The sequence below is a fragment of the Eulemur rufifrons genome, chromosome 11, assembly GCF_041146395.1.
Source record: "Eulemur rufifrons isolate Redbay chromosome 11, OSU_ERuf_1, whole genome shotgun sequence".
Lineage (NCBI taxonomy): Eukaryota > Metazoa > Chordata > Mammalia > Primates > Lemuridae > Eulemur > Eulemur rufifrons.
The window spans coordinates 3,063,944-3,091,457 of NC_090993.1; the positions used below are offsets into that span (position 1 = coordinate 3,063,944).

Genomic DNA, 27,514 nt, shown 5'->3' on the forward strand with positions numbered 1-27,514 from the left:
GCTGTGATCATGCCACTGCACTCCACCCTGGATGACAGAGTGAGAACCTGTCTCAAGAAAAAATAAAATAAAAATAAAAAACTGAAAGCAAAAAGTTGGCCAAAATGTTATTAAATTCTGGGTGATGAGACATAAGTTATTATTAGTTGCCTTTTTTCCTTTGGTTATATTTTTACAATTTCCCAAAAGAAAGAAAGAATGAAGAATAACTTTCACCACAACCATACCTGTATCACCATGGAACCCCTTTTGCTTTTCCCTTTGTATTTGCTCCTCTATGGGTTGCTACAAGGACTGCCAGATGGAGATTTCTAAGGGCTGATTTCTCATTATCCTCCTACAGATCTTACCGAACTCCAACGCTATCACTCAGCCTACTCCTCAGTATGACCCATTTACCAGTTAAAATACTGAAATACTTGTACACCAGGAGGTTCTACTTCCCCGGTGGCCTATCACTGTGACACAGCACAACAGGGACTCCAGAACTCCAGCACAAATCTATTGTGATGTCAGTTCTGACCACTCCGTATCAGCTGCTAGGTATTTTTAATGTCTCTCCAGCCAATCCTCCCCTCTCATCTACCACCAACATAAAAATGCTAACAATTATTTCACTACTAGATTTTATTACAACTCCCATAATATAAAACAAAATATAAAGTGACTGTATAATCAGCAATAAACAGAATTCTGAGCAGGCATATTCAAAACTCCTGCTGACTTTGGTTGGAGTAGAATCCAGATAAATACAGAACAACACAAATTATGTCATATTGGAAATCAAACATTTTAAAATTTCTTTCTATAAAAAAATTGGTTTACACACATCCTTTTAACACAGCTATGTAAGCCCCAAATTACAAGGGTTTCCATTTAGTTTTCAACCAATATTAAATTAGTATCACAAATAACTTTTATCATAGTTATAATTGTGAATTACTGAATTTATCTTTTATGTCTTAAAAAGTCACCATAGATAAAATATTACTAAATGATATTTAAAGATCTATTGGCTCGGCCGGGCGCGGTGGCTCACGCCTGTAATCCTAGCACTCTGGGAGGCCAAGGTGGGTGGATCGTTTGAGCTCAGGAGTTCGAGACCAGCCTGAGCAAGAGCGAGACCCCGTCTCTACTAAAAATAGAAAGAAATTATATGGACAGCTAAAATATATATAGAAAAATTAGTCGGGCATGGTGGCACATGCCTGTAGTCCCAGCTACTCGGGAGGCTGAGGCAGGAGGATCGCTTGAGCCCAGGAGTTTGAGGTTGCTGTGAGCTAGGCTGACGACACGGCACTCACTCTAGCCAAGGCAACAAAGCGACACTCTGTCTCAAAAAAAAAAAAAAAAAAAAAAACCAAACCAAACCAGATCTATTGGTTCTACATAATTTTATAGCTCTCTAAAAATATTACCATAATAATTAAATATTATAATACATAAGACTCTTACCTCAGCTCTTTTCAGCATTTCCCACTTATTTAATATTTTCATGGCAAATACCTTATCTGCATTTTTTAGTTTTACCACAGCAACCTAGAAAAGATAAAGGAAATAATCACTTTTAAAATATGACAAATAATATTTTTTTCAGTCATCCATTTTCCTTTTTCCTCTCTGTAAAAAAATAAATACCAATTATCAATTATTTCAATGCAGCTGAAATTCTAAGATCCTAAATTCAACAATGTTGTCAGGTGAAAAAGTTATATTAGTGAACATTTGCCAAACCAGTGACTGTATTTCTGAACACTGTATCAGTTGGTGATTATGTGTCATATCCTCCTTTCCAAGTTTTCTGCCCTGGAATTTAAACTCAACATCTACTATAACTAAGAAATTGACCAAAACATAAAACATGCATGAACTAGAGCTTGTTAAATAATGCATGCCAAATTCCAACACGATGCTAAAGGGAATGCCAGCTGCCAAAACAAGTATGTTCTGTGGGGAACAAAAAATATGAAATAAACTGAAAATGATCCTGTTTTTCATATCACATACTCTTACACACTATACCACGATCCCCATTCACACGCACCCCTATACAGAGATACACACAAACCTAGAAAGCAATTAAGACTAACAGTTTTAAGACTTTACACATCCCTTCCAACAAAAAAGGAACATATATTTCTGTATTTTACATTTAACTTATGAATCAAAACTGTCAAATACAAATAAGAAAGACCTCATTCTCCCCCTTAACACACTGATTACATTTCTATTTCTATCTCTCTGCTTCAATTTGACTAGCTAATCTGTAAGGCCCCTTCCAGCTCACTGGATTTGCTACCGGCCTGAGGCTAACTTACAAAAGAAAAGATAAAGCTTCAGTGAAGATGTTCACTTAACTGAGGGGCAAGGAAGAGGAAACAAATACTACCCTCACGTGCAGGAGAGGATGAAGTATATACAGCAGATCTTCAAACAGTTCGAAGGGATATTTCCAAGAATAGAGAATAGGTTTAAACTCAAGTGCCAAAATAAAAATAATAATAATCTTAATAGCAAATGTGCATATCAAGGTAATTTAATACATTTGGTGGACAGGTGCAGTGGCTCACACCTGTAATCCCAGCACTTTGGGAGGCCAAGGAGGGAGGATTGCTTGAGGCCAGGAGTTCAAGACCAGACTGGGCAACATGGCAAGCCCCTGTCTCTAAAAAAAAACAATTTTAAAAAATTAGCCATGTGCACTAGCGTGCGCCTGTAGTCCTAGCTACTCGGGAGGCCGAGGCAGGCAGATCACGTGAGCTCAAGAATTTAAAGCTGCAGTGAGCTATCATCACGCCACTGCACTGGGGAACAGAGTGAGTTCCTGTCTCAAAAAAAAAAAAAAAAAATTGGATCAGACTACAATAATAGTAGTATGACCATATAATTAAAATAAGTATATAATATTGAACATTTCCTTATAATCATCTTAAATAGTTATGACTGTGATTAGTTTTTCATCAATTAAAATAGTGAGAAATAAGAGGAAGTTATCTTCAATTTCAAATGCAACCACTTTAGTCTTTAATTATATCTGGTCATAGCTGGGGAAATGATTGGTCAGCTAAACTGTTCTTCCAATGGGCTCAAACTTTAAGCAAAGGAGCTGTAATAAAGAGCAAGGAAAAACGCAAAACATTGTTTCACTAAGATCTCTGAAAGGAAGAAAACACAAGCTGAGCTACTCTGTAGACTCTGAAATCAAACTTTGCACAAGTGGGAAAGCACATGGACAGGACAGGAGCACTAAGCTAGACAAGCCCACGCTTAGAACAAGGAAAAGACACGAAAAGCTATCACTTACACCCTGTCTTATTCTGATTTCGGGAAAAATGGCTGAAAGACTCCAAAACTTAGGTACCCCCTAAGTGAGTAAAGTATTCCTAGCCCTGTATAATTCACCAGTTTTCTCTATGTAGCAGTGTATAAGTATCTGATGGTAACTACTAGTAATAGTAAATGTAGTACCAACCAACACACTGAGTGCCTCTAAATGCCAGGCACTACGCTAAAAATTCTACACAGATCGTATACAGTTTTATATAGGTCCCTTATCTGCAATTCTGAAAGACAAAAGGTTCTCATAACTCATTTGGCAGCATGTACTGACATCAGGCTATTAACAATCTTTTTTAAAAATCTCAGTATAAAAACAAACATGCCTCACTGCAGAAACACAAATGCATTTGCTTACGGGGTGCTGCTCCAAACCCCAATAGGGGTGGTTACATAAAATAAAGTATATAATCACCTTTCCAAGATCCAAAAAAATATACTGGAACCAAAACCACCTCTGGATTACATAACTGTGCAGCGGGAACAATGATGATGCCTAGTATTTAATGAACACTCAAACGCTTAGCTAGCATTTGTTGTGGCTACTTAGGGGACTGGTGATAACATGGACTCTGAAGCCAGTATGAATCCTGGTTTGTCATTAGCTGTGTAATTCTTTTTTTTTTTGTTGAGACAGAGTCTCACTTTGTTGCCCAGGCTAGAGTGAGTGCCGTGGCATCAGCTTAGCTCACAGCAACCTCAGACTCCTCGGCTTAAGCGATCCTACTGCCTCAGCCTCCCGAGTAGCTGGGACTACAGGCATGCGCCACTATGCCCGGCTAATTTTTTCTATATAGATTTTTAGTTGTCCATATAATGTCTTTCTATTTTTAGTAGAGGTGGGGTCTCGCTCTTGCTCCGGCTGGTCTCGAACTCCTGAGCTCAAGCGATCCACCCGCCTCGGCCTCCCAGAGAGCTAGGATTACAGGCGTGAGCCACCGCGCCCGGCCTAGCTGTGTAATTCTTGGCAAAAAACTTAACCTTTCCATCCTTCAGTTTTCTCGTCAGTATAATGGAGTTAATAATAGTGCTTACCTTATATAATTGTGGTAAAGAATAAAATAATTAATACAAGTATAAAGTGCTTACAACACGGTCTGGTGCTTAGCAAGTGTTCAGTAAGTGTTAGCTATTATTGTGTGCCAGGCACTACACTAAGTACATTTCAGCCCCGTCTCTTAACTGCCATTTGCTCTACTACTACTGTGTGGCAGACAGTGTAACTCTCACGTTTTTTAATTTCTTTAACTACTAAAAAAGAAACTTGCATCTCTTTAATTTCTAATTTTCTATAATTTTATACCAATGACACATACATTTACATAGAAATATAGATAGAAATACCCTCAATTAAATACAAATACATAAAAATAAAACTAAGCCACAACATTCACCATAGAGTGGTTTTCAATAAACCACTACTTTCTGATAATAAAATATCAGAACTAACTTAAATATTCTAAATGATGAAACTAAATATGACATATTACAGAATGACAAATTTATTCATATGCTTGAAAAAATTATTAAAGAACACACTTTAATAGGGAAAAGTTCACAGTATAATGCTAAATGAAAGAAAGTTCATTCAAGTTTGTACAGTGATATTCTGTCTATATAGACACATAAAATATGTACCATAAATTTCTAAGCCATATCTAAATTGAAAGATAAGTATCAAAATATTAAAATATCAGATATTTCTAGGTGATATGATTTCTACTTGCTTTTCTACACTTCCTGTATGAAACGTGAAATTTAGACCATGGAATGGGAAAGTATGGGATACCACACCTCATTCTGGTCATGAAATGCCCACTAATTTTTGAAATATCGTAATGTGCCTGATAAGGGCCAAAATGAGAACCACTCCACACAGCTGTGTGGTAACCAGGACTGTCACACACTGCAGAGTAAAAACATTCTTAAAGCCATCTTGTAAGTTTCATGGGCTGCCTAAAAACTTTTCTGGAATAAGGTGGGGTGTGGTGAAATGTTCTTGAATTATCAAAATGATAATGAGAAAAGAATATAAAGCTTACAAAGTAATAAAATAAAATGAAATTGATCTTGCTTAGCTCCTTTAACACTACAAATCATTTTCATGTTCATTTCAGTAAAAGAAAATCAAGAAAAAGAGGATTCTTTTAGAACTAGTAAGTTCAGGTCCTGTATTTTCAAGAACCATAGCTAATTAAAATGTAAGCATGTAGTATGTTAAAATGTCCTTTCTTAATTTGATCAAAATGAAATGTACATTGAGTATAAACTGGAAGATTATAAATTTAACACTAAGATATATTTTTAGAAACACTTAGAGATGTCCTGAAAAACTTCCTCGTAAAAACACTATGATATTAGAAAAACTGCAAACACTACAGAAATAATCATTATGTGACAAATTTACAAAAATCAGTTTTTAAACACAATTTAAGTATCATCATTTGTAGTACCTACAATCTATAATTTAAGAACGATCACACCAAACAGGATTTCAATACCCAAGAAACAGTTACCATAGAGTTCTGTAAATCTGCTCTACTAGAGTATATCTGGAATTCACCAAACCGCCTCTGTTCCAACCCATTCCAAGCTACCATTGTATTTTTCCTTGATTGTCCTACCTGACCTCTCTGCTTCTGCCCTCACCCACCCCACCCACAATCTATTCTCAAGGCTGCAGCCGCAGCGATTCTGTTGAAACGTGGCTGAGATCGTGACACTCCTCTGCTCCACAACTTCCGATGGTTTCCCACCTCTCTCCAAGCCCAAGTCAAAGTCCTTCCTACAACCTATAAGGCCAACATGTTCCAGTCCTCCAAACTCCCTGAACTCATACTATTAATATTTTGCCCCTGGTTCACTCTGCTCCAGCCACAGTGGTTACCTTGCTCAATTCTACCTCAGGGCCTTTGCACTTGCTGTTCCCCAGGCCTGGAATACTCTATCTTCATGGAGTCACACAGCTTGCTTTCTCATTCCCTCGCTGAAATGTCACTCTGCCCCTTCCCATTCTTTGTTTCATTTTCCCAATCTTATTGTTATTTAATAAACTATATATTCTATTTATGCATTTTGTTTATTTTTTGCTTAATTCACTAAAATATACACTCTATGATTTGAAGCAGGTTCTTTGCCGTAAAAAAAATAAATCTGTGAGGTCAGGGATTTTTCTTCTTATTTATTCACTAGTATATGCCTAGTGCTTGGGAATCGATAGGTATTCCATAAATACTTATTGAACAAATGATGAATGATTTGTAATCTATATGGGTGTATATATATGGAAAGACGTAAAGTGTCAATATTCTCAGCTTCAAGTACACTACTAAATTGATGCTCAAACTCAAAAACAAGGCATTATGATCAGAGATACAATTGTATATTTTATGATTTATTAAGTGTGTATCAGATTATTCCAGCTCATTCTGCTCTCTTAACAGGCTTTCAAAGTCTCCACTTCACAACCTGGCCTTTATTATCTTTTGTCTGTTGCTGATCACTACTTAAATTTTCATGTCTTTGTTTCCTTTTTATCTCCTCTATATAACATCTACCATCATTTACAATTAATAATAATAAAATAACAAAAAAACAACTTTTATTTATAGAAAGCTTACTCTGCGACTGGCACTGGACTAAAAGCACATTCCATATACTACCTCATTTAATCCTTACAAAAATCTAAAGTAGGTTCTACAATCCTCACTTGAGAAATCAGTAAACTAAGGTTTGGAGAAGCTGAACATCTTGCTCACAGTCACACAATTAGTAAGTAATACAACCAGAATATGTACCCTGCCTATCTGATTACAGAGCTAGTGTAGTTTACTATCTAAGTACTGAAAAGTTCTACAGGTCCTGAGAGTTCTTTCCATTTATCATACTTTTAATTTTGATACCTATTGACATGTTAATAATGGTGATAATTATATGTGTAGAAATCAGTGTTTTTTGTGTTTTTAAAACTTGTTCTGTGATAATTTGTGTTCAAAATATTTATTGAAAGTGAAAAAAATACTAAGTCTCTTTAACAAGCAAACTAAAAACACTACAAAGAATTTACTAACAGCTAGAGATATCCTCTCTGTGAAGACACAAGTTGTATACACAGCAGCAATAGTCAAAATATTTTAAAATTGGTACGACATAGGCATCAACCAATCAGAACAGACACTGGCTATAAAAATACAGTGTGCTCACACCAGTGTGCCCCTATGGACTGAAGACTAGCACCATCAAAGGTGAATCATGCAGTGTAACTTCAAACTTCTTTTACTCTCCCATGCGTTCCAGGAGAGCCAGAGTAAAAGTGATTTTAAAGAAGAATGAATGGCTAAAGGTAATTCTCCTTTCAGACCCTAGATTATGCAGACACATAAGGGCCTAGTTATAGTAATTAGAGGAAGCAAGCTAATTAAAAGCTTTTGACACCTGAAGCAGGGGTAGCAGGCCAAAGCAGCAAGCTTTCACAACAAGCTCTGAAGCCCAGAAGCCTTGAAGCTGCCGGAGCAAGGCTGGAGCAGGCAGAAGCGGTGAGCCACCAGGAAACTGTGGACAGGCAACACCCAGGGCGTAAGTTAAAGGTTTTCCTGAAAGCAAAAAGGAAAACCCAGCGTTAAGTTAAGCAGTAACTGACAACAATTGAGTTGTAGAGAGAAGGTTCTTAACTTATAGAGCTGCTGAATTTCAATTATATCTTGCTCACTGTTTCCCGTGATTTATGCATTTCTTATAGGAGTTACATAAATTATGCTTTCTTTTTCATGGTTTTGTTTTCTTTTTAAGAAAAAGCATAACTGATAGAATGCTCCTATCAGATATCCATGCCAGAGGTGAGCCTATCCACTGGGCCTATATACCTATTTACAAATTCCTGGTAGAAGACAAAAATCCCTTGGAAGAACCAATTATCTCTTTAGGGTCTTTGTATTTCTAAACCTATTAGTGGGGGGGAAAAAACCCACAGGGTATGTAAGCCCAGCAGAGATATTTTAATCAGGAATGAATAACTAAGAAGTAAAGCCCATAATCCAGCCAATCCTATGTTTCTATATAAAATTAATTCTGTCCTAAAATAACAAATTAACAGCAATCTGTTTGTTGCTTTTATTTTACATACTTTAATCAACATACATATAGAGCAAAAACATACCAAAAAAAGACACCTTCTCACACTAAATCTCAAATATTATCAGTCATGCATTAAGTAATCTGACTGGATCCCAGAGTCTCAATCACACTGACCTGTGACCAGGCAGGGATTTTTCCTAGTCGACTGACTACGGGACCGCTATGTGCTGCCACCAGCTCCCCAGCCCTCATTCTTCAATTCTTCCAAGCATTAGGACTGGACAGCAAATTTGGCTGTCCTTAAGTTAAATTAGGCTGTCCTCACTTATCCTAATGAGTAGCTGCAAGAAATTTTCCAATTCCCTGTCCTTTCTGTCAGTCTCTTTTATGAAATATATATATGTATATATTCTTTAAGTATTTTTACTATTGCTTCTTTTTTGTCCATCTTCAGCAGAGCCCTCAAATCTACCTATGGCCCTACCATTAATTCTGTCATTCTCAACAGGCCTTTACCAATCTTCTAAAACGCCCTGGGCCAACCTGCCACATCATCTATCCCACACCTGTTCTATCCACCCTTCACCCTGCAATTAATGACCCGGTGGCCTGCTACACAGTTAACAGATCCTTCACACTCCCTCATGCCATCTTTAAATGTGTCTGCATTTCCACTTATCCTCACCTCCTTTCCTTCTGAACCCAAGGAAGAGGTGTCCCTACTACTTTTCAAGGCTAACTATCATTTGAGATCTCGATCCCAGATCCTCTCCCCTTCCTTCCCTTCTTGCCCTTATTCAAGATTTCTTTCTTGCCTTCAATCCCCTTTCTCCTGGTTCCTGGATATCAATTTCTAATTAAAATGAAAACTTTACAACATCCTATCTTCCGCTCAAGGAATTGATATCACATCCATTCCTACAACACATCACATCTCCATAAAGCACATTCTGAAAGAGTAGTAAATGCTTGCTTTTTCCACCTGCTCATCATTCATTTGCTTCTCCACCTCTTCCAATCACCTGTTTCAATCTAGTTTCTATGTCACTCTACTGGACTGAAATTATTCTCTGAAAGATCAATAACGACTTTCTAATTTCCAAATAAAATATATTGTTCTCAATTCTCATCTGCTTTAACCTCTCTTCATTACTGGACACTGCTGACAATTAACATACTTCCCTCCTGGATTTTTTTTCTGTAATTTGTTAAATACTGTTTCCCATGGATCCCTCCCCTACCTATTTTACTTCTCTCCTTCCTGACTTGCATTATCTATTCTAAGAGCCTCAGTTAATACCTCTATGCTGATGACTCCTGCATATCTGTATCTCTTAATATCTAGACCCTAGTTGCCTACTAGTCATCTCTCTAGAATGTTCAGCAAATTAAGTAAAAACCTGCACACCAAACTCATTTATTCAAGTTGCAAACATCAATAATCTATTAACTCTACCTTTAATGCATCACTGACATCTACAGTAACTTTTTCCAATCTGTTTCTCCCACCGACCTTCCTTTCTCACCACTGGCCTAGTTCACGGCCTCATTATTCCATCTGAAAAATGGTAATAGGCTTCTTTTTTCACCACTTCACTATATGCCACATGTTATGTTAACTGCTGAGAATACAAAGTTGAGTAAGATAGTTCCTGTCTTCAAAAATCTCACAGTCCAGGGTGGAAAAGCATACCTAAACAGTAGTACGTGGACAATAGTACTATATGGAAAGAAGAGATAAAAACAAGGTCCTATAAAAAGCAAACGAGAAAGATTCCTAACCCCAAAAGTGGGAGTGAAGGAGGGAGGTGTGTAATATGTTGAAGAGGTATGTTAAGTTTCTTAGCAGAGGTGACTGACAGCTGAGTCTTACACACTGAACCCCCGAAAAAGGGGACTGATGTGATCTGGGGAGAAGGGATATTTGGGGCACTGGACAGCATGAGCAAAGCACAGAAGAAACAGTGTGGAGGGCCGAGGGGTGATGATATGCAGAGGTAAGAAGCAGTTTTCTTTCCTAGGAACACAAAGAACACAGCAGAGAGTGGCCAGAAATGATGCTAAAGGGTCCAAATAGTAGAGAAGCTTGTCTGTCATGTTTATAAACTGGAACCTTAAAAATATAGGTAACGGGGAACCACTCTTCATAGATGGTTTTAGCCACATCACTCTAGCAGCTCTATAGCAAATGGCTCTGAGGCAAGGAAAGAAACTAGAAAGTTACAGCACTAGTTGAGGTGAAAGGATCTAACTAAGGAAGAGAACAAGAAATTCAAGAAATACTAAGAACTTAAAAGTTGGTGACTGCGAGAGAGTGAGAAATCCAGGCCCTCCATGCCTTTGTTCTCTTCTCTATCCAATCCTTCCTCAACACTTCACCAGCATTATCTTCCTAGAAGAGTTCTAATCATGACAGTACAGATAGTCCCCAACTTACAATGGTTCGACTTACAATCTTCTGACTCTACAGATGGTGTGAAAACAATAAGCATTTAACAGGAAGTGGTATGATACTCTTCCGAGATGCTAAGCAGGTACAGGGAGGCACAGCTCCCAGTCAGCCATGAGATCACGAGGGTAAACAACCCACACTCTAGTGTACTGTGCTGCCAAACGATTCTGCCCAACTGTAGACTAATGTAAGTGTTCTGAGCACGCTGAATGTAGGCTGGACTAAGCTGTGATGGTTAGGTGTATTAAATGCATTTTCGACTTAAGGTATTTTCAATGTACAATGGATTCATTTAGACACAACCCCATCCTAAGTCGAGGAGCACCTGTACTTTGCTTATTTGTTTTGTCTTTTCTTTTTAAAAAATTTTTTTAATATTTTTGTTTTTATTTACTTTACGGGGTTTTTTATATTCTGCTTTTTATAGGACTCCAATTTCTACAGAATAAAGTTCCTTAGTATAGCATACCAAGTCATTCACTGCTTTGCTCAAATGACCTTTCAATCCTCATCTTTCACCACCAAGAAAAACTCTATATTCCAGTAACAAGATCACTCGCTGTACCCTGAATAAAAAGAAATGCACTTAAAAGAACAAAAAAAGCCCTCTTGATTTTAATAGAATATGTTATCAAAAATTTACAATATTAATGTGTAAAGAAAAATAGCCACAGATAACATTATTTCAGATGAGAAAACTAATCTGGAATTATATAACCTTTTCCATGTCTTTTCAACCAGCAAGTCCTCTTCTACAAATTTATTCTTAAAAAATCATTTGAAATGCAGTGAAAGCATTAGGTACAAAAATGCTTTATAGAGCATTTGTAATATAGAGAAAATAGAACCTAAATATTTCTTTCATTCATTCTGCAAATACATATTAAACACCTACTGTGTACTAAGACACCGCTGAAGGTGTTGGGGAATTGCAGTGAGCTGACAGAAAAAAAAAAATCCTTATATTACAAAGCATATATTCCAGCTTAACAATAAGGAAATGGTTAAGTAAATTATGGAACATCCACATAACAGACTTACAGTGCCATTAGAAATAAGATTTATAAAGAAATATTTTAATACATGGGAAAAAGACAAAATATTTGGTTAAAAAAAAGCTCATCAGATACTAATGTTTCTAAAACTACCCCAATTTTACTACCTGTAAATAGAAATAAAATTGGGGGAAAAGTCCCAAAATTATAGAAGTAGTTATCAATGCCATGTACCTATCCCTATTGCTGATTAGACTGTGACTCTAATCAAGGGACATGAAACCTGACAAGATGATTTAGTAAGTATTATTTTCAATAGTCTAAAGAGAAACATGAAAGAAAAAAAGAACTTCATTTTCCCATGGTTTTAATCCCTAATAAGGAAAATGATTACACTGAAAAACACTGTGCCCAGTACTAAACATAATGAACAAGAGAAATTCACTCTTTCCCTCATAATGGAGTTTATAATCTATTGGTGAAGACAAACATCAAACACACAGATAAGTAATTTAATAGTTATAAGCATAAATGCTAGCAAGAACTCATATGGTGTTCTCATCTTCCTCATCAGAAAGATAAAAATATCATATCTCTTTGCTCCCATTTTTATAAACTCATACATCCCTTGATTCCATTCGTGTATTCGTTCAGCTCTTTCACTGATTTCCTTCTGCCATTAATTGTTTCACTGATCTCCAAATATGAAATGATTCTAAAGAAGCAACAGGTGATAACAAATACATTTTGTCAAGCAGGAAAGATCTCTGATTTCCTTGAAAACACAATGACTATTAATATTGACCTTAAATATTTCAAAGTATCTGAGGCAACTGTATCAAAAGATATGAGGACTTGGGCAAATTCACTCTGCTCTACTTCCTTTTTCTGTAAAATTTATCCTGTAAACTTTTTCTTCCTGAAGTTCAAGTAAGGAGTGAGTAGAAATACTCAAAAGCAAGAAAGGCTCCACTCTCGCTCTTAAGATTCAAGAGGCAAGTGCTGAAAAACAAAAGTAATTCCCCTTGACTTCTGTCTCTAGGATAACTCAAATGAATTCGAACTCAAGACTAGTCCTCTAGTAACTGGCCTGGATCCCCATGTATCAGTATCACTGTCTGTTCCACTAGCAAAGTGGGTTTGTATGGCTGGCTGGAAACCTAATTCAGCTGGCTGGATGCATAGAAGAGGTCTGCTCGGAAAGTACCCGGCCATTGTTAATATAACAAGAACATACTATGTGGCTCGATACCTTCCGGACAGACCTCATACTTTGGGTCACTTTGAGATTCAAAGCTGGAAACCAAGCTTTGCATTTGGGAAAAAAATAGTTGCAAATCTCCAGTCTGGCTCCAAGTTCAAGTCTTGATTACTTTTAACAGGAGACTCTGGTAACTTTGAACCTGATGTAGCTTCAACATACTAGTTAAAACCCAGAAGCAAAGAGAATAATTCGATCCTTACCTCCTTGCACAGTTCAAACAAGATGCAATTATATCACAGCCCAAATATCAAAAGTATCAAAAATGTCCTGGATCGAGGGAGAGTATAAGGACTGAAGACATTCATGAATGATAAGCAGAGGCAGAAATAGGGAGGATATGGGGTTCTCAAAGGACAGAAACACTTAGTAGTATGAAGAACCTCAGCTGTGTAAACCAGCCAAGAAACCGAAGAATAAGAGCTAGGAACATTGACTTTTGTTGATATTTTCTTTTAAACTTAGAAGACAACAGTTTTGAGGTGGCAAACTAGGGAACCTCATTTACTTCCCTCTCACCTTCAGTCTCACAAAATGACAGAAAACATTGAGTTGTCTAAAGTAATAAACCATAATAACACTGGAAAATAAGAACAGGAACATCGGCTGAGGAGATATTTTAAAGAATTCCTGGAATCTAGGATGGTTAGAATAGGATTAGACAGAGAGAGAAGAATGGGGAAATGACAGCCCAAACTACACTATGGAATAAAATTAATGCACCGGTAAGATTAGATACCTTGAATTATTTCCTAAACGTCATAAATGTAAGAAACTACTAAAACAACCTTTTAAACACATTTACAAGCTGGGCTGACAGAAAAGGGTACAACATCAATATTAAGTGCATCTAAAAATACTGAAGGATAAGCAAGCAACACAGCTGGCTTTTTCACCCTGATGTTTTCTACCAACCTTTGGAGACTTTGAATTTTCACCTTGGTGACTGTAATAAAGCAGGTAACGACAGGAAATAAAGGCTAGACAACATACAAGGTGGAAATCTAATGGGGAACCATATATAAAAACTGTGTCCTACAACTAATAAGTGGATTTACAATAGTCACAGGTACAAAAAAAATCATATACAAAAAAAAAATCAATTCGATTTCCATACACCGGTAAATGGTAAATGTTCCATGTGTACTAGACAAGAAATGCGTATTCATCGGTTGTTGAATATGATGTTCTGTATCAATTATGTTGAGTTTGTTCATTGTTGATCACATCTTTATTCCTTACTGATTCTTGTCTACTGGTTCTATCAGCTATTAAAACAAGTGTGTTAAAATCTCCCACTATGAAATTAATATGTCTACCCATTTTACTCTGTCCATTTTTAATCTATATACAGTACTTAAAAGCTATTAATGAGGTAATACAAAGTTATAATGGGCACAGTAAAATAAAAAATAAGTACTGGTCTTTGTCCCTGGTCCTGGCACAAAGCTCCTAAAACCCTTGGAATTCGCAGAGTCATGAGAATGCTTTTTGTATGTTAATGAGACGACTGGTGGCTGGGGGGCCCTTAAATAGCTCCAGGATGGGGGCTGGTCACCAAACCTTGATTAGAAGCTTGGAACTTTTAGTCCTATCCCACAACCTCCAGGGAAGAGGAAAGAGGCTAAATATTGAGTTAATAATCAGTGGCCAATTATTTAATCAGTCATGGCTACACCACAAAACCACCATTGAAACCCCTCAATAACAGGGTTCATCAGGAAGTTTCCAGGTTGCTGAACACAATGAGGGGCTGCGAAACAGGGCATGGAAGCTCCACATCCCTTCCCCTCATACCTTGCCCTATGTGTCCTTCATTTGGCTCTTCCCAAGTTATATCCTTTATGATAAACCAGAAATAGTAAATAAAGCACCTTCCTGAGTTCTCTAAGTCATTTTAGCAAATCATCAAATAGGAGGAGGGGGTTGTGGAAACCCCCAGCCAGTCAGAAGTACGGGTAGTCCAGTACTTGAAAGTGGTGTCTGAAGTCGGGGCAGTCTTGTGGAACTGAGCCCTTTAACTCACAGTGAGCCCTTTAACTCACAGAATGTCAGACAGTATTCAAAATTCAGCTGAATTGTTGGACACACAGTTAGTATCTAGAGACTTGGAGAACTGACTGAAATAAGGGGGGAAAAAAAAACCACACACACATTTAGTGTCGGAAGTATTTTGAGTATTTTCCTGATGTAGGAAATCGGTTAGGATGTGGCATTTCATTCTTTATACGGGATTAGATGGAGAAATACTTCTTGACCTAAAATCTACTTTGCGTTTAGAATGGCCACCCCAGTTTGTTTTAATTTAATGTTTACATGATATATGTATTTGCAACATTTAACTTGTAACTTTTGTATATTCTTATATTGAAGATATGGCTCTTCAGGCAGATATTCCTGAGCTTTGTTTCTTTATCTAGGTGAACAATCTTTTTCTTTAACTTGGATTATTTATTCAGTTTATATTTTGTATAACTTCTCAAATATTTGGGTATATTTATGTTTTTTATTTATCCTATCTGCTCACTATCCTTTTTTATTTGTATTTCATCACTTCATTTTCCACCTCTACAGGGAGAACTATGAAACACTGAGGAAGTAAATAGCAGAGAACGTAAACAGGTGGAAAACCATACCATGCTCACGGGTTGGCAGAATCAACATTGTTAAAATGTCTATACTACCCAAAGTGATCTACAGATTCAATGCAATCCCTATTAAAATACCAACATCATTTTTTACAGATCTAGAAAAAATAATTCTACACTTCATATGGAACCAGAGAAGACCCCGCATAGTAAAAGCAATCTTAAGCAAAAAGAATAAATTGGGAGGCATCAATTTACCAGACTTCAGGCTATAGCATGCTACCAGCACAAGAACAGAGACATAGATCAATGGAACAGAACTGAGAACCCAGCTATAAAACCATCCTCATATAGCCATCTAATATTTGACAAAGCAGACAAAAACATATACTGGGGAAAAGAATCCTTATTCAGTAAATGGTGCTGGGAAAACGGGATAGCCACATGTAGAAGACTGAAACGGGATCCACATCTTTCACCTCTCACAAAAATAAACTCACGGTGGATGATAGACTTAAACCTAAGGCGTGAAACTACAAGAATTCTAGAAGAAAATGTTGGAAAAACTCTTATAGACATTGGCCTAGGCAAAGAATTTATGAAGAAGACCCCAAAGGCAATCACAGCAACAACAAAAATAAATAAATGGGACCTGATCAAATTTAAAAGCTTCTGTACAGCCAAGGAAACTATCATGAGATCAGACAGACAACCTACAGAATGGGAGAAAATACCAGCACGTTACACATCCGATAAAGGGCTGATAACTAGAATCTATATAGAACTCAGGAAAACCACCAAGAAAAAAATCAAACAACCCTATCAAAAAGTGGGCAGAGGACATGAACAGAAACTTTTCAAAAGAAGATAGACTAATGGCTAACAAACATATGAAAAAATGCTCAACACATCTCTAATCATCAGGGAAATGCAAATCAAAACTGCAATGAGATATCACTCATCGCCAGTGAGAATGGCCTTTATCAAAAAGTCCCAAAACAATAAATGTTGGCGTGGATGCAGAGAGACAGGAACACTTATGCACTACTGGTGGGACTGCAAACTAGTACAACCTCTGTGGAAAGCAATATGGAGATACCTCAAAGAGATACAAGTAGAACTACCATTTGATCCAGCAATCCCATTACTGGGCATCTACCCAAAAGAACAAACGACATTCTATAAAAAAGATATCTGCACTCGAATGTTTATAGCAGCACAATTCACAATTGAAAAGATGTGGAAACAACCCAAGTGCCCATCAATCCATGAGTGGATTAATAAAATGTGGTATATGTATAACATGGAGTTCTATTCAGCCACAAAAAACAAAGGTGATATAGCACCTCTTGTATTATCCTGGATAGAGCTGGAACCCATTCTACTAAGTGAAATATCCCAAGAATGGAAAAACAAGCACCACATGTACTCACCATCAAATTGGTATTAACTGATAAACACTTAAGTGCATATGTAGTAATAACATTCATCGGGTGTCAGGCAGAGATGGCAGGGGGGAGAGGGGGATGGGTATATACATACCTAATGGGTGCAGTGTGCACTGTCTGGGGGATGGACATACTTGAAGCTCTGACTCTGGAGGAGCAAGGACAATATACATATCTAAACATTTATCCTTCTGTAATACGCTGAAATTTTTTAAAAAATTAAAAATAAAAAAGATACCATCAACAGAGTTCCTACGGCCCTTCCTGGACATTTGGGGCCATGGAAGCCATTTCTGACCAGGTCTGCATTTATACCTACAGGAATACCAACATGGAGATGTCTTCTGAAAATCTGCTTATCTACTGTTTAGTACAGGATGGCTACATGGGAGTTTTCTCTCTGAAGCCTAAAATTTCTGGACTGAGAAACCATGTTCTCTCTCAGTCTTCCATGTAGGCTGCAGACCCCATTCAATCCCTCCATATAAGCACCACTGCAATGGATCTCCGCCCCCATGTGCTGTAAGTAGAGTAATACTCTCAAATACAGAAAGACCTGTGAGCTTGGCTATACTCCTTCCTACAAAGATGACAAGCACTACAAGTTTCTACAGTGTCCCTTCCAGTGAGCAGATTGTGGCTGATTTTTACAAGAATGGCCCAGTAGATGGAGCCTTCTCCATATATGCAGATTTCCTGCAGCCCAAGTCTGAAGTGTCCAACATGAAACAAATGAGGAGTGGCCAAACCACCTGCATCCTGGGCTGGAGAGTGAAGAATGCCATCCTCCTCTGACGGTCTATCAACTCCTAGAAAACTGAGTGGGGTGGCAAAGCCTACTTCAACTTCTCTGAGAAAAGGGCTACAGTGCAATCAAATCAGAGATAGTTAGAATCTCACATCGTGATTGGTACAGTGACAAATTTTAGCCTACTGCAGCCCATCCTGCACAAGTTTTTTCTTAAATACGGCAAGTTAAATTAAAGTGGGGATAGGAGTAGGAATTCATTTTATTCTTTTAGGTCAGATAAAATTCAAGAGTTTAGACAATGGCTATTGAGCTTCAGCAGCGAAAAGACTGGACTAGAACAAACCTTGTGGATACTATTTGAATGATCTATTCTGGGTTAGACAGCACTCTCTTACACAGAAAATAACTCCAAATGCTGGCTACCTCTTGAGCTGCCGACAAGGCAAAGTGAGCCCTTTAAATTTCCTAATAAGGGCTTTCACACAGACCAGTGTTCTACGTGATAACCTGCTGCTCCAACTCCTACTACAACCAACCTCCAAACCAAAACATCTTCAAAGAGCAAAACTCAGTGAGAACCTAAAGGGTTTGACTTCAGGTTTTCCAAAGGAATGGTAGAATCCTAACAAGGAGGATTTAAATTCCCATATATAATCAGTACCTCTTAGCAAGTAGTTACTTTCTAGATTTGGAGTAAGTTAAGAGGAGAGATGGTGGGCAGCCTTTTAAATGAAGAAAACCACTTTCTCCTTGGGTCCCTAAATCTGTTGAGCCTTCCAGTGTTACATACCCTCTCCATGTTCTTTTCGGTAGCATGACTGTTTTAAATAGAAGCTTTATTTGCAATGTACCTGGGCTGATGATGTGAATGAACAATTCTAACACATGCTGGAATTACTGTGCTAGTTGTAGACTACATATCCCAATAGATTAGCTCGAAACAAAACTGGGTGGTCCCTACTAGATACAAATATGAATGAATGACTTACAGACCTCTAAACCTTTGGTGAAACCAGTTTGGGAGAGCTTCTGCTGTTTTTAAAAATCACTACTTTACCAACTGTTTTAAATTGGAATGGAGTAATTGTGCCATTTAAACGTCCACCTTCAAAAATAAACATCTGTATGTCTTGATTTTTTTACTTGCTTGACTTACTAATTTCTGAGATGGGAATGTTAAAAGTTCTAAAACTGTTTAAAATTCTCAAATTCCCCTACCCAAGTTCCATCAGGTGTTACTTTATAAGTTTTAAAGCTAATTTGTTAGACGAATATACATTCCATGATTATTAAAGTTTCCCTTTAAAATTATTTTATAACGTTTATAATTGATAACATACACAAAACTACAAGGCAAATGTAGAGCTAAACAAAATTGTAAAGTGAACATATAACTAAACCCATATCAAGAAACAGAACACTGCAACCACACAGAACCCTCCCCCATATGCCTCCCCTAACAGTGGTTATTTATACATACAAAAGTAAATGATTTCTGTATGTGTATAATTATTATCAAATTATCTCTTTTATTTGTAGTAGGTTTCAGGTATTATCTTAGATTTCTGAGGTAAATAATAACAACATATGTACAATCCAAGGTTCTAATCTTCCTTTCTAATTCTTATGCCTGATCAAGTAAGATACATACTGGCTTTTTGGCAGGAATTATACGTGTTTGTGACTGGGTTATTCCAGTTCGTTTTTGTTTGACTCTAATTCTGAACAATTTAATTGATACCAGCCTTGGTTTATGCACCAGCAGAAAGAAAGAAGAGAGAGAAAAGTTATTACCAGGGAGAAAACTGACAGAGATGTTTCTGTGATGAATAAAAATGCTGTGACACTTCTTAAAAGATGCTAAATTCTTGGAGTGGGAAAAAAGATCTATATTAAGTAACTGCTAAGAAAATAATACAAAAAGGTCTAACAAGCCAATAGAGAAATCAAAAGCGAATGCCAAAATATATTCAAATAACCCAAAGAAGTCAGGAAAAGAAGAATAATGATGTGGCAAAGAGAAAATAAACAGCAAATGGCATACCTAAATCTACCATATCTACAAATATATTAATAATAAAAGGTCTAAACAAGGTTTCAGCAAACTATGTCCTGAAGGTCAAATCTGGACTATAATCTGTTTTCATAAAGTTTTATTTGAACACAACCACATCCATCATTCATTTACAAATTGTCTATGGCTACTTTTCACAATAAAATGACAGAGAAGAGTAGCTGCCAGAGAGACCATATGGACTTTGAAATCTAAAATATTTACTGTCACTTAATAGAAAAAATATGTTGACCCATGGACTACACAGCCCAATTAAAGTGCAGAGGTTATCAGAATGTGTACAAAATGCAAAATCTAACTACCTGCCATTCACAAGAGATTCACTTTAAATACAAATGCAAGAAGAAACGGTTCGCGTTTCTTCGGCCCATAAGCAAGTTGGCTGGATTGAGGCAAATGAGACTTTAAGACAAGGAGTATTACATTACATGAAGGTAAACATTCCATAGTGATAAAAGGGTCAATGTACAAGGAAGATGTAACAATTACAAATGTGTATGTACCTAGTAAGAGCTTCAAAATGCATGAAATAAACAATGATGAAACTACAGGGGAGAAATGGACATACCCACAATTATATCTGAAGACTTTAATACTCCTCCCTCAGTCATTCACAGAGCTGAACAAAAATCAGTAAATTATGTAAGATCTTAATGACAGCATGAACCATCTAGACCTAACTGATATTTGTAAAACACAATAAGCAATAAATATAGAACATTATTTTCAAATGCACACAGAGGATTCACAAAGAATAGACCATAGTCTGACCATAAATTTCAAAAGTATTGAAAAATTAGAGTATGTTATCTGACTATAACAAAATTAAATTAGAAATCAATGATAATGAGATAACTCAAATGGACCTAAAATTCTTAAAAGTAAATTATGTACTTAATATCAATATTAATAGCTCATGAATCAAAAAGGAAATTAAATAGTATTTTTAAATCAATGACAATAAAAATACAACATATCAAAATCTTTAGGATGTATCTAATCACTGCTGACAGGAAAATTTATAGCTATAATACTTAAATTGGAATGAAAAAGAATCAAAAATCTAAGTTTCTACCTTGAAAAGCTAGGGACAAAATGAGCAAATTAAATCCAGAGAAAGTAGAAGGAAGAAAATAAAGATAAAAAAAGAAATTCAAAAAGTGAAAAAGACAAAAATATAGAAAATTCACATAGCTAAAAGCTCTGTTTAAATAATTGACATCACTAAAAAACTTCTATCATGACTTTTAAAGAAGACGAACAAAACCAAATCATAAATATCAGCAATGAAAGAGAGAACATAACCTCAGATTCTACAGACATCAAAAGAATAAAAGGGATATTATGAACAACTTTATGGCGATAAATTTGAAAACTTAAATGTAATAAACAAATTCCATGAAAAACAAAACTTAGCTGACATAAAACGAAATAGAAAATCTGAATAGCTCTACAGGCATAAAGATATTAAATTATTAGGAGTAAATTTCTCATAAAGAAAAATCAAAGTCCAGATAAATCCAAGTCCACTGGTAAATTCTATCAAATATTTAAGGGGGGAAAAAAACCAATGTTATATAAAAATCTTTTGAAAAATTAGAAAAGAACACTTTCCAATTCATTATGTAAGTTCAGTATAACCCTAATACCAAAACTTCACAAAGATATTAAAAAAAGAAAATTATAGGTCAACATTCCCCATGGAAATACATATAAAAATAGTTAAAATATTAACAAACTGAATAGAGCAGTATCATGACCAAATGGAGTTGATCCAAAACATCGGGATTTCAAAAATCATACAACACCAAAGGCATGATCCATGAAAAGAAGCTAGACTTCATTAAAATTAAAAACTTCTGCTCTGTGAAAGACAGTCAAGAGAGTAAGATAAGCCACAGATCCAGAGAGAATATTTGGAAAAGATATGTTGGATGTAGGACTGTTATACAAAATATACAAAGAACTTTTAAAACTCAAAAATAAGAAAACTAACAAATTAAAAAATAGGCAAAAAATCTTGAACAGACACCTCATCAAAGATACGCAGCTGGCAAATAAGCATATGAAAAGATGCTCCACATCATATGTCATTAGAAAACAGCAAATTAAAACAACAATCTCTACACACCTATTAGAATGGCCAAAACACCAACAAGATCGAATGCTGGTGAGAATGTGAAGCAACAGGAACTCTCATTGATGGTGGGAATGCAAAATGGTACAGCCACTTGGGAGACAGTTTGGCATTTTTCTACAAAACTTAAACATACCATTATCGTATGGTCCAGAAAAAATGCTCCTTGATATCTACCCAAATGAGTTGAAAATTTATGACCACACAAAAATCTGCACATGGATGTTTATAGCAGCTTTGTTCATAATCACCAAAATTCAGAAGTAACTAAGATGCAGGAGATGAATGGATAAATAAACTTTGGTACCTCCACACAATGCAGTATTACTCAGCACTCAGAAAGGAGCTATCAAGCCATGAAAAGACATGAAAGAACCCTAAATGAACATTACTAAATTATAGAAGCCAATCTGAAAAGACTACATACTGTATGATTCCAAATATATGACATTCTGAAAAAGACAAAACTATGGAGACAACAAACAGATCAGTGATGGCAGGGGGTTAGGGAGAGGGAGGGAGGAAGAGGCAGAGTGCAGAGGATTTTAAGGGCAGTGAAACTACTCTGTATGACACGATAACGGTGGATACATTTCATCACACATTTGTCCAAACCCATAGAATGTACAACATCAGAAGTGAACTCTACTCATATCCTATAGTTCAACAATGTATAGACAATCACTAACCAATGTTATTTCTATAAACCAATGAGAGTTCCTGTCAAACAACTATGATAAGCCCACTCCTTATTCCCTTTGTCCTTTAAAAACCTGTTGGCATCAAAGGCAGAATAGAGCATCTCCCAAAGCACCCCGGAAGTTGTTCCAAGCAGCTGTCCTCACTTTGGCTCAAGTAAACTCTAAAATTATATTTTGTGCCTCATCTTCTTTCATTAGGTCAACAACATACACACAAGTTTATTAAATGTTGCTCAAAATAAATCATATGCAAATATTACTGTAATACAAAAAACTGTGTGATCAGGGGTTTTTTTGAGGCCACATTACTGACAAAGTGATCTATTTTTGAGACAATAAAGACTTTAAAAAGTAAATAAATAAAGTGAACCCTACTGTAAACCATAGACTTTGGGTAACAATGGTGTGTCAATGCAGTTTCATGGCTTGTAACAAATGTACCTCCCTGGTTCTGGGTGTTGATGGGCTGGGGGATATGCATGTGTGGGAGCAGGGGGTACACAGGGACTCTGGACTTGCCATTCAATTCTGCTGTGAACCTAAAACTGCTCTAAAATATAAAGTCTATTTTTTTTTTTTTTTTTTTTTTTTTGAGACAGAGTCTCACTCTGTTGCCCCGGCTAGAGTGAGTGCCGTGGCGTCAGCCTAGCTCACAGCAACCTCAAACTCCTGGGCTCAAGCGATCCTACTGCCTCAGCCTCCCGAGTAGCTGGGACTACAGGCATGCACCACCATGCCCGGCTAATTTTTTCTATATATATATATTTTAGCTGTCCATATAATTTCTTTCTATTTTTTTAGTAGAGATGGGGTCTCGCTCTTGCTCAGGCTGGTCTCGAACTCCTGAGCTCAAACGATCCGCCCACCTCGGCCTCCCAGAGTGCTAGGATTACAGGCGTGAGCCACCGCGCCCGGCCTAAAGTCTATTTTTAAAAACTCAAAATAATCTACTATATGAAGTTAATAAAAGAAAAAATTATTTTGAAAATTATTTCAAAAGATGTAGAAAAAGCCTATGACAAAATTCAGAACCATTAATAATTATATTTTTAAATTCTCAATAAACTAGTAATAGAAGACAATGGATCAACCAGGTAAAGGGCACCTACCAAAATGCCTACAATTAACATCATACTTAACAGTGAAACACTGAATTCTTTCTCCCTAAATTCAGGAGTAAAGATGTCCAACCCTTGTGACACCTATTCAACATTGTATCAAAGGTCCAAACTAGTGAAATAAGTCAAGGTAAAGAAATAAAAAGTATAAAGTCTTAAAAGGAAAAAAGAAATCATCCCTATTCTCAATCTGATTGCTTACATAGAAAAACTAACGAAGGGACAACCAAACAATAAGAAACTATAAAAAATAAATGATTTTAGCAGGATTTCAGGAAATAGATATAAAAATCAACTGTATTATCTACATATTAGCAGTACACTGTTTGAATATAAAATTTTTTAAAATGTCATTTATCGTAGCATCAAAAAACTCAGGAATAAATTTAAGAAAATATGAAGATGACCTATATACTAAAATCCTTGAGAAAAAATAAATTAGACCTTAAAAAACAAAGAGAAATACCGAGTTCATGGACTAACAGCCTCAATATTGTTAAGACGTCAGTCCTCCCAAAATTTATCTATATACTCAATGCAAATTCAATTACAATACCAGCAGGCTTTTATGAAAATTGATACACTAAGTCTAAAATGCAAAAGTCTTACAATTAAAACAATCTTGAAAAAGAAAAAAGTGGGAGGATATACACTCAAGAGCTCACCACATATTCTCAACTTTACAGTATAAAGCTACAGGAATCAAGACAGTATAGTATTGGTACAAGGACAAAGAGATAAACGAAATAAAATAGAACAGCAATAAATCCACACCTATATAGCAGATTTACTTTTTTGACCAAAGTGCCAAAGTGATTCAATAGAGGAAAAAATAGCCTTTTTAACAAATGGTGCTAAAAACATTAGATATCCATATGGAAAAAAAAATGAACCTATCTCTCATCACACATGAATTAGAGATGGATAATCAATCTAAACATAAGAGCCGAACCATAAAACTTTAGGAAAAAACTTACATAAATATCTTTGTGACCTGGGCATAAACAAGGGTTTCTTAGAAAGAACAAAGAAAATACTAACCAAAAAGAAAAATGGTGATAAAATTATACCATCAAAATTTAAATCTTCTGGCCGGGCGCGGTGGCTCACGCCTGTAATCCTAGCACTCTGGGAGGCCGAGGTGGGCGGATCGTTTGAGCTCAGGAGTTCGAGACCAGCCTGAGCAAGAGCGAGACCCCATCTCTACTAAAAATAGAAAGAAATTATATGGACAGCTAAAAATATATATAGAAAAAATTAGCCGGGCATGGTGGTGCATGCCTGTAGTCCCAGCTACTCGGGAGGCTGAGACAGGAGGATCGCTTAAGCTCAGGAGTTTGAGGTTGCTGTGAGCTAGGCTAACGCCACGGCACTCACTCTAGCCGGGGCAACAGAGTGAGACTCTGTCTCCAAAAAAAAAAAAAAAAAAAAAAAAATTTAAATCTTCTGCCCATTAAAAGACATTTTTAAGAAAACGAACCATCAAGCCACACGACCAGTGAGAAAACAGATAAAACATGTATCTGATATAGAATTTTTATAAATATAAAATATGAAGAACTCCTACAACTCAATAATAAAAATACAAACATCTCAATTTTTTAAAACTGAGCAAAAAATTAACATATACTTACTTCACAAAGGAAGATATAAGAACGGTGAATATGCACACAAAAACTCATCATTAGGTTGCTATGCAACACAAATCCAAACAACAATGAAAATTAAGACCACAAGATACTTTTACACACTAGAACAGCTAAAATTAAGAAGACTAACAACAAAAAACATTGATGAGAAGAGGGAACAAGCAGGAATGTAAAACGGTAAATCCCATTGGAAGAAGTATGCCAGTTTCTTTTAAACTTAAACATGCCCCTACCACTTAGCATAGGAGTTCCACTTCTAGGCATTCATCCAAGGAAAATAAAAACGTATTTCCATTAAAACTTATACAAGAATATTCGTAGCAGCTTTATTCCCAATAGCCAAAAAACTGGAAACAACCTAAATGTTCATCAACAGAATGGATAAACTGCGGTAATAAAATGGTATACCACCCAACAATAAAAAGAAACTATTAATACATGCAATCACAAGGCTGAACCTCACAGACATTATCCTGAGCAAAAGCTGGACACACAGAGTACATACTACATAATTCCATTTATATGAAATTTTCAAACAGCCAAAATTAATCTGCAGTTAAAACTCAGAACCATGGTTACCATTTGATTGAAGAAGTGGGGAACCTACAGGGAAGGGAATTTCCTAAGGTGACAGAAATATTCTATACCTGATAAAGGTGATCCATTTGTCAAAACTCATGGAATTGTACATATACAATTAGTGTATTACAACATATACAAAGTTTACCCCAAAAGATGTAAACAAACACAAAATATTTGAGTTCCTAGTTCAGACGGCTTCATTAGTAAATTCTTCCAGATACTTTTTAAAAGAATTCCAATCTTACACAAATGCTTTCAGAAAACTGAAAAAAGATGGAACACTTCCCAATTTTCTTATGAGCTAAGCATATCATTCCAAAATGTAAGGAAATGATAAGACACACAAAAGCCGCTCTCTCTCATGTATGTAAACAAAAAGGTTCTAAACAAATTAGCAAATCAAAACTACATTAAAAGGGCACATCAGGAACAACTCGATTTACATAGTAATACAATATTGGTATATTTGAAAATTATTGTAATTTCCATGTTAACCAAATATAGTAGTTAAATGAAATCAAAATAGATACAGATCAAGCTTTTGATAAAAGTTAACTCCTCTTCACAACAGAAGTATCTACAGACTAGCACTCGAAGTAAAAAAAAAAAAAAAAAAAAAAATTGAAAAAAAGTGTTAGCAAACTTCATACTCAACAGTATTTACTACTTGTGAATGCTGAATTCACAAACTAGACAAGAATGTCCTTTTTCACTGCCTGAATTCAACATTTTATTAGAGATCTTCTCTATTTCAATAATGTAGGAAATAGAAATAAAAGGCATAAAAATTGGAAAGAAAAAATGCTGTCATTACTTAGAAATGATATAATTTAAGTACATAATTTTTAAAAATTTATATATAAACTAGAATTAATATGTTAATCAGGTCCTTAAAGATCAATATACCAAAAAATCAACTGTATTTCTATCCTCGCAATAAAATTAGAAAATAGAAAATTCCAAAACTATCATTTATAAACTTCTCAAAAAACATCAAAGGCTTGTAAATAAATTTAATGAAACATGAACAAGACTCCTACACTGAACACTATTAAAAAATTAATTAGTAACATATTTAGGGACCCCTGATTTAAAACAAAAGTTCCTTTGTAATGAAACGTGGAAAAGGTAGTCTTTATAATAAATGATACTGAGAAACCACAAGAATAAAATGAACTTGGCCTATGCCTCAGAAAACACAAAATAGTCAATACCAGATGGATCAGACATCTAAATGTAGAAGATTTATTTTGAAAGATCATACAAAGAATTTTTTTTTATATTACAGGAAAAAATGTTCATGACCTTGAAGTTAGAAAAAATTCTTAAAAACAAAAATCGCTAATCAT

The 27,514-nt window shown here is 35.9% G+C and overlaps 1 protein-coding gene across 6 annotated transcripts in view; it reads right to left on the bottom strand.

Annotated features, from left to right (window-relative positions):
* The window catches only part of CDC42BPA (CDC42 binding protein kinase alpha), a 160,763-nt gene that overhangs the window by 107,319 nt on the left and 25,930 nt on the right, over positions 1-27,514 (bottom strand). For all 6 annotated transcript variants that reach the window (XM_069484523.1, XM_069484522.1, XM_069484520.1 and 3 more), the window contains exon 3: positions 1,456-1,539. In XM_069484523.1, coding sequence (XP_069340624.1) covers positions 1,456-1,539 — 84 coding nt within the window. The remainder of the gene's footprint in view (positions 1-1,455; positions 1,540-27,514) is intronic.